We start from the raw sequence: 13,912 nt of genomic DNA, 5'->3' as shown, positions 1-13,912 counted from the left end.
ACGTGACCCACAACACGTTCTCGGGGCCCATCCCGTGCCCCGCAGACGACAGTCCGCTGCGCCAGCTCGACCTCTCTCAGAACGAATTCGCCGTCGGCTTGCCGGGCTGCCTGTTTGTCGCCGCGCCGCGGCTGGAGCGGCTGGCGATCAACTACCTCTCTCTCAACTCGGAGCTGCCCGCTGAAATCAAGGAGGCGACGGCTCTGAAGGAGCTGCTCGCCGACCATGCCGGTCTCACGGGCCGGTTGCCTGGCGAAATGCACTGTCTCAAGCGCCTCACGCGCCTCTCCCTCGAGCGGAACCACCTCAGCGGCCCCTTTCCGCAGTGGGCCGTGGACGGGATGAGCTCGTTGCGCGAGCTGCGCCTCTCCTTCAACGGCTTCAGCGGGCCGCTCCCGACCTTCCCCGCGTCGCTGCCGCTCGAACGCGTGTACCTCGATCATAACCGCTTCTCAGGCGCCTTTGGGCCGCAGATCCGCGGCTTTGCGCAACACCTCTCGCAGGAGTCCTTCGCATCGCTCAACCTCGACCATAATGAGCTCTCGGGAAACGTGCCCGACGCTGTCTACCGGATGCTGCACGACGCGCACGGGCTCAAGGCCGCCTCCAGCTGGCACATCACGATGATCGAGAACCACCTGCTCTGCGAGCCGGGCGGCGCACGCAGTCCCGAGCAGGAGCCGCCGACCGACGCGCGGGTGCTTGAGGAGTGGTCGCGATGACTGAAATAGGCACCGACTGGCAGGAGTGGGTGCTCCGCGCGGGCGGCCAGTACTTTGGCCGCTGTACGCCCGTCGCCCAGCCCGCCTCCATCGAAGGCGGAGGCGACGCGGTGCACGCCGGCGCGTCGGTGCGCGTCAGCGGCGCAGACTTTGCGCCCTCTGCCGAGCTCCGGTGCATGCTGACGCCGGTCAGGGCTGGCGCGACCATGGCGGGGGCGGACGGGACGCACCGCGGTGTGGAGCCCATCTTGGCGCCCGCCGACTTTCACAACGAGAGCTGCGTGTCGTGCGCCGTGCCACGGTTACGCCCCCCCCCCCCCCCCACACGCGCCCACACGAGCCCCCGTGCTGAAACACATCGACGTGAACAGGACGACCCCATCTGGCCGGTACGTGCTCAGTGTTGCCAATTTCGGCGGCGACTTCTATTCGGAGGCAACCGCGGGCAGCGCCTACCGTCCCCTGCGCGTGACGGTGCAGCCGTGGGAGGTGTCGCCGAGATTTGGCCAAAGAGGAAGCGTGCTGAGCGCCCCCAACCCTTTGCCCCGCAGGTGCACCCGCCGGAGGGTGGGCTGACCGTGCACGTGTCAACCGCGGAGGCGGCGGCGGCGGCAGGTGGCTCAGTGGCAGGTTTCTGCATCCTGCTCTGTCTCGGCGTGTGCGTGTGCATCATGGTGGCGAGGGAGCGGCGCCGCCTTTCCGACGCCCGTACGGCTCGCGCGTGGACGGCGGCGTGTCTCCACGCTGGCACTCGACTGCCAATAGGCGGGGCAAGCCGATGTTTGCGCAGCAGCTCCACGAGGAGCGGCAGAGCGTCGAGTTCACCTCGGGCGGCAGGCTCGAGCGGCAGCAGGCCTGAGCTCGGGCCCCGGTGATAGAGACCTGACTCCCTTTTTTTGTGCCGCGACCGCTCGCGCGCACACAGCTAGCTCCCTGTGTGGAGGTGGGTTGCACTGTAACGAGAGTCTCTGGCTCTCTGCCCCCCTGTCAAAGTTGAAGGCGGGTACTTTTTTGAATCTCAACACCGTTGTGTGCGATTTGTCCTGCTGTTCTCTTGGCCAGCCTAGCTCTCACAGTCTCACGTGGTCTCAGAGCCGGCGGCACACCGCACACGTGGCGGCGAGAGCCGAGACAGAGTTCCGATCAAACACCCCGCCCGGCTATTAGCACACGACCGGCCCCGGCCCCGGCGCCGCGCGCTTGCGCGCATGGTCGCAGCGACGAAATAAATGAACCGGGGGGGGGGGGGGGGGATGGACCGGGAAACAGGGGTTAAAAAGGGTCAAGTTCCAAACGACTTCCAATGCTGTCGCGCAGGCACCCAGGCCGCAGCGCCCCACGTACCGGCACACCGTCCAGGCGCTCGTGCCCGTTGCGGAAAAAAACGGAGCGGGCGAACAAATAGTTCAAGATTCCAGGGAGCTCATTTTACGGCTGACTAACCGGTGCAAATGGCTAAAGGTTGCTCCCGGCCCAGTGGGGATTTTGGCCTACTCAGTGATCGTCTAGAAATCCTAAATGGCCTCAAATGCCATATCTTTTGTGCCTAAGTTGTAGAGCACCTTGAAAAACTAGTATGTCTTGGAGTGAAAAGTTTCTCGATGAGGTGGGGATCCGTGGTGAGCAGATTCCCAGTGCAGATTCTCCAGATTCCCCTCGAAAACCCCATCAGCCGCGGGTTTGCTCGGATTACTTTTCCCTTGAAGACATACTAGTTTTTTGGCGTTCCGGTGCCTACAAAAATATCCGATATGATATCGAGCTGACCACAGGGTTTGCGGCGATCACTGTCCTACCAGCGGGCACAGTGGGCCGCGGACACCCGTGAATGACCTTAAGGTTGCTCCCGGCCCAGTGGGGATTTTGGCCTACTCAGTGACCGTCTAAGGGGCCCTAAATGGCCTCAAATGCCATATCTTTTGTGCCTAAGTTGTAGAGCACCTTAAAAAACTAGTATGTCTTGCAGTGAAAAGTTTCTCGATGAGGTGGGGATCCGTGGTGAGCCGATTCCCAGATTCTCCAGATTCCCCCTCGAAAACCGCCCCTTTTAATTCATTGCGGCCGCGGGCGTGCTCGGATTACTTTTCACTGCAAGACATACTAGTTTTTTGGTGTTACGGTGCCTACAAAAAATATCCGAGATCGCATGGAGCTGATCACAGGGTTTGCGGCGGTCACTGTCCTACCAGCGTCAGCCAGCGGGCACAGTGGGCCGCGGACACCCGTGAATGACCTTAAGCGGAAAACGTCCCATTAAGAAACCACCCCTCGCGATTTTCGCAAAAATCTAAGAAACCACGGCGCGCCGCAGGCGCGGCCCCGAGTGCCGAGAAAAGGCCAGACACGAGTGTGAACGGGAGCCCCAGCTCAAAATTTCTCTTCGCCTGCGTCATCCAGAGAGCCGACTCGGCGGCAGACTCTGGCATCGCCCTCCGGACCGCAGCTCACCTCTTTCTTACCTAAAAATCCTTAGGGCCGGCTCTGGCCTGAGTGCGGCCGGAGCTAAGAAACCACGGCATGGGGTGGGTGAGGGGTGTGGAAAGGCTTAGAAACGGCGGCGTGCTGCGGAATCCTGTTTTCTTAATGCCCGCAACCCACGGTACATCCTCTTTTTTTCAGTCGTTCTTGTCTAAAGAAAGAAAGAAAACGGGAGACGCCAAACGAGGGATGGGAGGAGGACAGGGTCCCCACCTGCACGAGCAGGATCTTGGTACAAAGAGAAAGAAAGAAAACAGCAAAGGAAAGGAGGGATGCGAGGACGGCACGCCGCCACCACACAGGGATTTTAAAGAGAGAGGTGGATTTTGGGAAATAAATAAATAAATAGAGCAGTCATCTGGGAGCATTTTTGACCGCGCAAGAAGGGTGGCTAAGGGCTCTGCCCGCAAGGCGCCCGCGTCGCAGACGCGGTACCATTGACAAATCTGCAATATACCCCCACACGAACAAATAGCAAAATCCGAATACCGTGCAGAAACTGCGTGATGTGGGCCGTGGACGGGGGCAAGCCTTCAGCTGGTGCCAAGCATTCGTAAAATTGAAGCCAAGAACGTCCGCCAAATCCGTGCTAGGGAAAGCTGATCGAGCCCAGCGTGCCCGCGGCCGCCTCCCGCGCAGCACCGCCCGCTGGGGACGACACGCTGCGGAATCGGATCGAGCCCATGCACCGGGCAAAGAAAAACGCTGCAGAAGCGGTTGGAGAGGCAGCCGGCGTCTGCCGTCACAACGAGTCCCAGCGCTGGTTGGACATGCGCGTCGGCTCGCCCGAGGACTGCTGTCGCGACCCTCCCGTCGTGACGCAGCCTCCGACGAGCTCTGCAACCGAGGAGAGTGAGGGTGCGCCTCCCCTCACTGCTGGCCTGGCTGCGCACCACCCCACAAAGCACCCCCTCGAGCATCTCTACAAGCACAAGCACAAGGGCGACCTTCTCCAAGTCGTCAACACGCCCGGCGGCTCCGACAAGACTTTAGCCTTGGCCACCCTCCTTGCGGAGCAGGAGGAGATCCGCTCTCGGTCGGCAACGTGGCAGCTAGTCGAGAGACGGCTCGGTAGTTGTGACCCCCCTCTGTGCTCTGAGTGAGGACAGGAGAGAGAGAGCTTTTGTGGTGTTGGTGTATACGCAATAAACGGGACAGGGTAGTCGTTCTCTCTAGCTCCCCTTCTAGCTCTTAGCATGAGCTGCGCCCTGTGTCCGACCCCTTTTGCGCAGCAACACCTTAAACTTTTAGGCCCTCCAAATTCGGGTCGGAGCGTAGCGGAGTGGGCCCCGAGTTTGAAAAGGGCGACGGACGCTTGCGTCCTAGCCTCCAACAACGCCTCCCCGGCGCAGAGGGGCCCCCGGAGGGATGCTCAACCGCTCCACGCCACGCCGCTTGCGGCGGTCCTATTCCCACCTCGCGAGCGTTTTCCCTATCATTGAAAGAAGCAGACGGGTCGCGCTACACGCCTCCTTGGCGCTCTGCTTTTCCCTGCTGCCGCCGCGGCCTTGCCTGCCTCCCGGAAGCCCTCCGGCCATGCCAGCCGCCGCCGGGCCGCCCGGCGGGTCCAACCCGAAGCGCCCGACCGGCCGATCGCGCCGCTCGGCCGACGCGGCGAGCCCCGCGGCCCTCAATCGCCCGGCGCAAAGAACGCCCAAACCGGCCCACGCGCACGGCCTGGCCTCGGTCGCCGTTCTCGGCGGCGGAACTTGCTACTTCATCGCTTTCTGGATCTTCCTTGCGCTCATCGGAATGCTGCCAACGGTTGGCGGCATGAATTTGGAGCTGTTCTCACCCGACTCGCTCTTCTCGCCCATCCAGGGCCGGTCAAACTTCCCAACAATGGGGGCGTACCGTGCCTACCAGCGAGACAAGTATACGAAAGTGACCGGGCGGAACCTCGACTTCACGAGCGACTACCGCCGCGAGTTTCAGACCATGACCGAGAAGGTCGACCTTGCTCGGTCGAACCTCGAGGGTGCGGTCAACACTCCCGTGTTGAACGCAAAAGACGACCTCTTCGAAGGCTCGCCGCTTGCGAAACAGTACAAAGAGCTCAAACACAAGTACGTCAGTGACGTCGGCCTCACGTTTGAACAAGAAGTCGACAAAAGAATCCGAGAACTGCGTGATGCCGGCAAGGAAGTCCCCAAGCGATCCAAGGTAGCGGCCAACGTCAATCGCAACATGCACGACAAGGTCCGCCATGCCAAAAACAGAGCGGACCTACCCGAGACCGACAAGCGGAGCGCGAAGAACCGAGCCAAAAAGGCGCTGCATGGCCGTCCCGGTCGGCGAGCTCAAGAAGTCATCAATGGCACACTTCCAGTCGAACCGAGCGACGTCGGCAGGCGCAGATCCCCCAGCACTGTCTCACGTTACTGTCGCTTCGTGTCACACACTGCACGTTTGTACTCGTAGGCTTGCCCTCACGCCCGAAGAGGCGACGCCCGCGACGACGTGCTCCGCTTGCGACGCGCAGCTTCTTCCCGGCGAGGTCGCCTCGACAAACCCTACGCTCGGTTCGCACTGCTGCAGACAGGGAAAGGTAGTCCTCGACATTGTCAAGTGCCCAGATTCGAAGCTCACCCAGTTGTGGCACGCGACCACTTCGCTCGGCCGGACGCTCCGGAAGTTTGCCCGCCCGATCAACAATGCGCTTGCTATGGCCAGTCAGGTCGTTTGCGAGCCCAGGAATGCGCCCGGTCGCGGGGGATGGAATCCGTCGTACGTCATCCAAGGCAAGCTGCACCACTGTATGGGTCCTCTTTATCCGTCCGAAGGCACTTCAAAGGCGTTCGCTCAGACCTACATGAACGATCCGGCCATGGGCGACGTCGCGCCGCTCGACTTGCGAATGGGACGCATCTATTTGCCGGCCAACACAAGCAAGCCGGACAAGAAACGAGTGCGTGAACTGCTCGACATCTTCGGACAAGCGATTTGCGAGCACAACCCGTACGTGAACGATTTTGTGCAGGTACCTTTCTCCCCCCGAGTGTTGCGAGGATCACCTCCTTATATTCACGCTGTCTGCGAGCGCCACAGGCGAGTCAGCTCACCGGCAAGGGCGACAAGAAGGCAAAGATCGTGATCAACGCGGACGCGCGCCCAGCTCCTCCCGATGGTGACGTTCCCGCTTCATCACACGAGCGACGATACAACCCGCCGTCAACGTACAAGGGCCTTCACGGCAATCAAACCTATGGTGAGGTGTCTGTGCTTATGCCAGACGCCGATGTCGGTGGGCGAGACGTGGTTGTCCAATTCCACGGCGGCGGGCTTCGCCGCATTCACGAGACTCATCGGTCCTTTGACCCGCTCCACTTCGTGCTCCTCTTTCCCGCCGGCGACGATGGCTGGAAAATCAACATGAAAAAGAACGGCACGCAGCAGAGCATCACACCGTGCGACTACTACGCCTACCGCATTCAGTGGCGAGTCAACGATGACGGCAGCAACGCGCTGCTCATGTCAGAACGATTGTTCCAGGTGCGTCTTAGTCAGCTGATACTACACGCCACGTGCCCTTTCATCCCCGCCGTTCCCATAGGAATACTGCTGCAGCGGCTTCGCCAAGGCCGAGCACTGCCGGCTGCAGTGGCAACGACACAACCAAACGGCCATTCGAGCGGCGATGTATCAGGGATTGTGCGATCACGTCAAGGCTGGCGATGCAGGCAAGCCGGTCGGGAAGCGCATTGTCCTATCGAACAGTTTTGTCGGTGGAAACCGCGACATGTCCCGACGCTACCAAGATGCAATGGCATGCGTGCGGCATCGGGGCAAGCCATCGTTCTTCATCACCTTCACGTGCAACCCGAAGTGGAGCGAGATCGTCGACTTTGTAGAGTTTTACCCCGGTTCATCGGACGTCCTCTGATGAGCCAAGATTCCTCTGGGCATGAATCCTCCGGCCAAGATTCCTCTGGGCGGAGATTTTGAGATACATCGATCTCAATATCTCCCTGTCGCCTTCTGTTGTTTTTTTTACCGAACGGACACGAACGAGAGAGAAGAAAGGAGATACCCGGAGGTGGCGTCCTACGGTTAAAAAGCAGGAGATGCAGGGAATTTGTGTTGTCTTTGGGGGGGAAATGAAAGGGAAGCACCGCGACGGGCGGCGGCGCTGTCGTCGCAGGACGCACACGAAGCAGGGACGCCTCGCAGTGGGCGAGCGATCTTGCGAGGCGGGGAGCGGCGGCTCCTCCCTGGGCTTGGTTGGCCACAGCCCAGCTGCAACCCCGCGCGAACTTGTCGTCTTTCTTTTTTTAGCCGCAGGAACGCCGCGAGCACGGTTGCGCCGCGTACGGCGTGTTGCCACAGGTGCATGAAGCTGGACTCTTTGCTCCTCGCTACGCGAGCGACTCTCTCTTCTTTGTGGCTCGTTTGTGACTTGGTGATGACTGCGCGCGCCTGGTCTCCTTCATGTTCGTCGCCGAGCGCAGACCGCAAACGCAGGTTTGCAGCAGAGCTCTCGCAACTGCAGCTTGTCGGAGAAAAGAGCGTCCCTCCACTCTCAATGAGCACTAACTACACGACGGCGTGGACACAACTCCTTCCTAGGTCATAGCCCTAGAATCTGGATTCTCTCGCAAGCATTTAGAGACCCACTCAATCCACCAGTGGGCTGTACGGTATCCGGACCTGGGAGCTCTTGGCCGTTCTCACCCTCTTCACATTCACAACGACAAAACAAATAAAGGCGGTTACCAAACACAGCGGCGCCCGCGATCCCAGCCTACTTTTGCCGCCTGCTTTGCGCCATGAAAGGCTCCGCCTCCAAGCGCCCCGCCAAGACCAAGCACCTAAAGAAGACCATCGACAAGAAGAAGCCCAAGCAGCTCAAGCAGCCCAACAGGGTCGAGGTCACCCTTCGCGTCTCCGTCAAGAACATGCGCGGCCTCGTCGTCGCCGCCATCTCGCACGAGCAGCCTACTTCAGCTGCCGAACGCGAGGCGATCAAAAAGGCTGTCGGCAAGAACGGCCAGAAGGTGATCTACTTCCGCAGCAAGCAGGGAAGCGGCCTCAAAAACAGCTGGACCAATGAGACCTCCGCCTCCACGAAGGGCAACCTGCGCTTCACAACCGAGGCGCCCATTGAGGCGGTGCAGGCGCTGCAAGAGGCGCTTCGCAAGTGCCCCGAGGTGACACTCTTGCCCTCATTTCCAACCACAGTGTGCTGCCGTACTTCACCGCCTCCACACACGGTGTTGCCGTGCGCGCTGTAGCCTCAGGCCTGCTGTGCCGACATCTCAGACAGTGCAGAGGGCTCACGACAACCACCCTCCCCCGTCGCAGGTGAGCAAGGTCAAGATCGCCTCCCTCGAGACGGGCGCCAAGCTCTCCACGGACGATGTCGCCGCTATCAAGCAGCCAGACACGGCCGACACCGACTCTGAGTCCGACACGTCCGACAAGAGCGGCACGTCCGAGCCCGACTCGTCCGAGTCGGGCGACATGACCGGCGGGGAGGACGGCGACACGAGCGCCGAGGAGGAGGAGGGGGAGGAGGAGGAGGAGGAGAAGGAGGCGGACCAGCTCACGTACGGCAAGGCGGAGGTGCTCCTCGACGAAAAGCTCGCCGCGCTCAAGAACGAGGTCTTCACAAAGATCAACCAGTCCGCTGCCGCCGTCATCGCCGAGGTCAAAAAGATCGCCAAGGCGGAGCCGGCCGCCAGCGGCCAGTCGCCCGCGACGAACAAGGCGACGACGCCGGCGCAGAAGCGCTCGGCCGCGCCCGTCGCCGCGACGTCCAGCGGCGCCCGCCCGGTGCGCGCCCGCACGCCCGCGCGCAAGCCCGAGTGAGAGCGTGTTCCAGTCATAGTGCGCCGCCGCCCGCGCACTCGCTCGCACGGCTTCCGTTCTGTCGTCGTGTCCAGCTCCTCTTCCTCGAGTAGTGGCGTCGCCGATGACGACGAGCCGCTCGCGAGCGACTCCGAGTCGCTGCTTGACCGGGCCATAGCGGCGCACGCGGCGCACATGTAGATTTATAGGTGTGTGTGTGGACCGGCGCCGAGTATCTTTCCTTCCGCCATTTCACATGCTGTGAGCTTTGTTGCGTGAAACACCGACCCTTCCCCTGTGGGCAGGTGGAAATGTCGGAGCCGGTTGACCCCGCGACCGGTCTGACAATGGAGCAGACCTACTTGCATTTCGGTGGAGGGCCGGACCCACAGGACGATTGCTGCAGCACGTAGACGGGAGGAGACTGGGAGTCTGGGAGGAAAGAGGCTTGATTGTGTAGAGCAGCTCCATCTCTCCACCCCCGGAAAAAAAACGGCTCTCGAGTATCGTCTGTGGGAGCTTTCCTAGCAAGCCTCTGTTTCTTTATCTCCGCCGTGTCACGCGTAGTGTGTGACCTTCGGCGCGCGCCAGCTCACCTGCTTTGAAGCGATCCCGCCCCCTTAAGGGGGCGGGGCCCTCGAGGGCCTCAACTCTAGTCTTTCTTTACGCAAGTGAACCCGCTCGGTCGCTCCAAAAAATGGCTTCCTCGTCGGGCGAGTCGCTCGTCTCTCTTCTGTCGGCCCCGCCCGTCCTCGACGCGGCCACTGCCGACCGATCCGGAGAGCTCTACCGCTCTGGCGTCGCTCTCCACCAGTCGAGTGCCCACACCGAAGCGGCCATTGAGTTTGAGGCGGCGTTTCGGCTGCGTCCGCGAGTGTCCACGTTGCTCAACGTCGCCTCGATGCGCACGCACATGGGCGACGTGGCGTGCGCCGTGGGAATCTACCGCGCCATCCATGCCGCTGGCGTCGGAAGCGAGGCGGAACGGTCGGCTGCGGCGCGGAGGCTGACTGCGCTCGAGGGCGGCGGCGAGGGTGGCGACGATGCGGCGCTGGTGACGACGCCGCCCTCTCTCTCCGACGAGGATGAGGGCGGCGGAGCGCCGCCTGGCCCCGCCAACGGCCATGGCGCGCCGCTGCCATCGCTGGCTGCCACCCCGCCTCGCCTCCCGCGCGCCCTCGCGGCAGAGACCCCGGGAGGCGGCGCGGCGACCCCGGACTGGCTCCGGTCGAGCTCCCGCCACGTGCGCTCCCTCTCCATGGAGCCCGACCCGTCCGCTGCGGGCCCGCTCCTCGCCTCGTATTCGCCGCCGCCCGCCCCTCTCGCCGCCGCCGCCGCCGCCGCCGCCCGCGAGGAGGCTGGTGAGGAGGCTGGTGAGGAGGACGGTGCCCCGCCGCCTCCTCCGCCGGCGACGGCGCGGCTTCGGTCGAGGCTGGAGGCCGCGCTTCCCTCGGCTGTAGAGGAGCAGCCGGCGCTGGGAGAGCTGCTCACAGCGCTGGTCGAGTCTGTGCTGAGCCTCGCGGCAAAGCAGAGCCGGGGAGGCGGAGGAGGTGGGGGAGGCGGAGGAGGCGGCGGTGGGGGAGGAGGCGGTGGGAGAGGAGGCGGTGGGGGAGGGGGGCAGCAGGAGGCGCTCCAGGAGCGGGCGGTGCAGGAGGCGGAGGTGTGGCGGCAGGTAGCTGTGCAGCAGCAGTCGCAGGCGAAGCCGCACTCACGGATGGCCCGACATCACTCGTGATCGCTCGAGATGAGCAGAGGTGACCAGATATGACCAGAGGTGACCGGAGTGTGTAGGTGCACCTGCTGCAGCAGCGGCAGCAGCAGCAGCAGCGCGAGGCGGCGGAGGCGACGGCGGCGCGGCAGCGCGAGGAGCATCGGCGGGCGCTCGGTACTCTGTCTGCAGAGGCAGAGGCGGTGCAGGCGGAGAGGAGGGGAGGGGCCCGCGAGAGGAGCCGAGAGGAGCCGAGAGGAGCCGAGAGGAGCCGAGAGGATGCGGCGAGCGAGCTGCTGCAGGCGGAGATGGAGGAGCTGCGCGCGGAGCGGCGCGGCCTCGTCGAGCGGCACAGAGAGAGAGAGGCGTCGCTGGAGGTGCGGTGCACTTCGGCTGCACCTCGGCTGCACTTCGGCTGCACCTCGGCTGCACTTCGGCTGCACCTCGGCTGCACCTCGGCTGCACCTCGGCTGCACCTCGACTGCACCTCGGCTGCACCTCGGCTGCACTTCGGCTGCACCTCGGCTGCACCTCGGCTGCACCTCGGCTGCACCTCGACTGCACCTCGACTGCACTTCGGCTGCACTTCGGCTGCACCTCGGCTGCACCTCGGCTGCACCTCGGCTGCACCTCGACTGCACCTCGGCTGCACCTCGGCTGCACCTCGGCTGCACCTCGGCTGCACCTCGGCTGCACCTCTGCAGGCGATGCTACGTCAGCTCTCCGAAGCACTGCGCGACGAGGTCTGCAGCCTCTGGAAGATACAATACTGCAGCCTCGAGATGCGGAGCATGGTCTCCAACTGCACTCCAACTGCACTCCAACTGCACTCACTGCATCCGCAGCTCTTGTGTTCCACGCAATACACTCCACACAGGACCGCACCCACCCCCTCTGGCGTACTCACAATGCAGGTCTGTCGCGCCGACGAGGCTGCCTCCCGCCGGGCTGAGGCGGAGAGGCTCTTGGCGGAGGCAGAGGGGCGCCTCGCCGCCGCGCTACAGAGCAGCTCGCAGCTTCAGGTGGCCGCTTCTAGCCCCGACACTCCGCCGCGACACCTCGCTCTCTCAGCCCCGACCTCCGAAGGCTTCGCCCTGCCCCTCGCCCTGCCCCCGCCGTCTCACCCCTACGCACGCCGCGACGGCCGCGTCGCCGCCTTCCGCCCTGCCCCCGCCCTCGCCGTGCCTCCGCCCCTCGCGACGCTCGCGCGCGACGCCCTCGCGTGACGGTTCGTGTCTCCGGGCGCTAGGCCGACCTGGCGCAGATGCGCAAGTCGACGGGCTTCTACTCCGCGCGGGAGGCAGCCTCGGCGGCGAGATGTAGCCGAGATGCAGCCGAGATGCGGCCGAGATGCGGCCGAGATGCGGCCGAGATGCGGCCGAGATGCGGCCGAGATGCGGCCGAGATGCGGCCGAGATGCGGCCGAGATGCAGCCGAGATGCGGCCGAGATGCGGCCGAGATGCGGCCGAGATGCGGCGCCCGTCAGCCGCGCCCCTTTGCTGTAGGCGGCGGGCGCGCGGCATGGCGAGGCTGGCGCGGCAGCGGCGGCCGAGAGAGTGGCGGCCGAGGGAGGGACAGCGGCGGCGCGGCACAGCTCTGCGAGCTCTCGCGCCAGCGCAGCCCGCCCCGTCATGCCGCGGGCCGCTCCCTCCGCTTCCGCCGCCGCCGCAGTGGCCCGCAGCGGCAGCGGCAGCGCGGCCGCCGCGCCTTCGTCGCCGCCGCCCGCCGCCGCCGCCCCTCGCCCGCCCTCGCCCCTCAAGCACGTCGAGCACCCTTCCCGCCTGCAGCCACCCACCCGCCAGCAGCCGCCGCCGCAGCCGCCGCAGCCGCCGCAGCCGCCGCAGCCGCCGCAGCCGGCGACGGGCCACTCGCAGAGCTCATCCGCCATCCCCTCTCGCGGCGCCTCGCGGCCGGCGACCCCGTCGTCGATGGCGAGCGCGGTCCGCCGCAGGGCGATGGCGCGACGTGCGGCGGCCTTCAGCGCGGCGCGGCTGCGAGTAGGTGAGCAGCAGCTCTGCGGCTGGGAGCACAAACACGGCCCGCTACGTCGACCGGCTCATCTCGCGCGCCAATCGCGGCAGCGTCTCACAGGCCGACGTCGACAAGGCGCAGGCCCACTTCGAGGCGGCGCGGCGCGCCAACGACGCGAAGGACTACCAGTCCGCGTGCACCAGCTTTGAGCGCGCCTACTTGCTGCTGCCAAAGCCCGCGACTCTCGTCTCCACGGCGAGGAGTAGCGCGAGGAGTAGCCGCGAGTGTGTTGGCGCCGCGATCTCGCGCGAGAGACGCACCCAAGGGACTGCAGCGCGGGCGAGAGAAAGAGATGGCGACTCGCCGAGCTCTTTACCGGAGCCGCCCGCTTCCCTCCCCAAAGGCAAACATGTACGTCAAGATGGGCAACGCATCGATCGCCGCCGAGATATACCACCGTCTGCTTGCCGAGTCGCTGCCGCAGCATATGCACGATTTCATCGCCGACAAGCTGCGCGTAATCCAGCCGTCCGAGTAGCGCGTCCGAATGTGGACATGACTCACTCACGACTCGCGGCTAGTGGGGCGAGCTCTGAAACCGCGTCTCAGGTGCCATCCCATGCCTGCATCGCATTGATCTCGTCGATCTTTCCTCAGTAACCACACGGATATAAAACGACGCGACTTATTTTGCGAGAACCGAGATCGGTTCTCGGATCTCGCAGACTGAGATACAGATAGACTCTGCGGACTGCGCGCCCCGTGCGCGCGCCGCCTCCGACGTCCGAGCTCCGAGTCCGACCTGTCCGTACGATAAGCAATAGGGGTTACGGCTTTAGCTTATACGATGAGAGTAACGCGGTAGTATATTCCTCGCGAGAGACGACGCCATGCACATGCTGTGTGCCGTCGAGCCTTAGTTAATTGGCTGCGCGGGAACTGCGGTTGCTGCTGCTCAAGGCTGCTCACCCACCCCACCCGCGAGCCGCCACGTCGCCTGCCCAACCTTCCTGGCAAGCTCATCCGCCGCCTGCTGCGTGGCCGCCTCGGCGTACACTCGCACAACGTCTTCGGTCCCCGAGGGGCGGACGAATGCGCGGCCTCTCGAGTGGGCGGCCGCGAGGTCCTGCTCGTGCACGGCACACGCGCAGTGAGGCGGTGCCGCGCTGGCAGTCGCAGCGCCGGTAGCGACACGCGAGGAGAGGAGTGACGCGGGTGTGTGTGTGTGTGTGTGTGTGTGTGTGT

At 64.0% G+C, this 13,912-nt stretch overlaps 3 protein-coding genes across 3 annotated transcripts in view; 2 read left to right on the top strand and 1 right to left on the bottom strand.

The window, feature by feature from the left end:
* Positions 1 to 6,393: 6,393 nt before the first annotated feature.
* Positions 6,394 to 7,217, top strand: EMIHUDRAFT_370214 (hypothetical protein). The gene is made up of 2 exons (XM_005769077.1): positions 6,394 to 6,692; positions 6,754 to 7,217. The coding sequence occupies exons 1-2, from the start codon at positions 6,426 to 6,428 to the stop codon at positions 7,081 to 7,083; spliced, it is 597 nt and encodes a 198-aa protein (XP_005769134.1). The 5' UTR covers positions 6,394 to 6,425; the 3' UTR covers positions 7,084 to 7,217.
* A 5,081-nt stretch (positions 7,218 to 12,298) lies between these two features.
* EMIHUDRAFT_370213 (hypothetical protein) lies at positions 12,299 to 13,339 on the top strand. The gene is made up of 3 exons (XM_005769076.1): positions 12,299 to 12,627; positions 12,698 to 12,922; positions 13,071 to 13,339. Exons 1-3 carry the CDS (start codon positions 12,328 to 12,330, stop codon positions 13,203 to 13,205), a joined length of 660 nt encoding a protein of 219 aa, XP_005769133.1. The 5' UTR covers positions 12,299 to 12,327; the 3' UTR covers positions 13,206 to 13,339.
* Positions 13,340 to 13,622: 283 nt separating this feature from the next.
* EMIHUDRAFT_118858 (putative phosphoglucomutase 3) overlaps positions 13,623 to 13,912 on the bottom strand; it is a gene marked incomplete at both ends in the record, with an annotated part of 2,360 nt that continues 2,070 nt past the window's right edge. Inside the window, one exon of the mRNA XM_005769075.1 lies at positions 13,623 to 13,793. Within this exon, the coding sequence (XP_005769132.1) occupies positions 13,623 to 13,793 (171 nt within the window). The remainder of the gene's footprint in view (positions 13,794 to 13,912) is intronic.

This window comes from Emiliania huxleyi (assembly GCF_000372725.1).
Source record: "Emiliania huxleyi CCMP1516 unplaced genomic scaffold EMIHUscaffold_431, whole genome shotgun sequence".
NCBI classification, from domain to species: Eukaryota; Haptophyta; order Isochrysidales; family Noelaerhabdaceae; genus Emiliania; species Emiliania huxleyi.
Note: the sequence above shows the minus strand (reverse complement) of the source record. Positions and strands in the feature narration are given on the sequence as shown.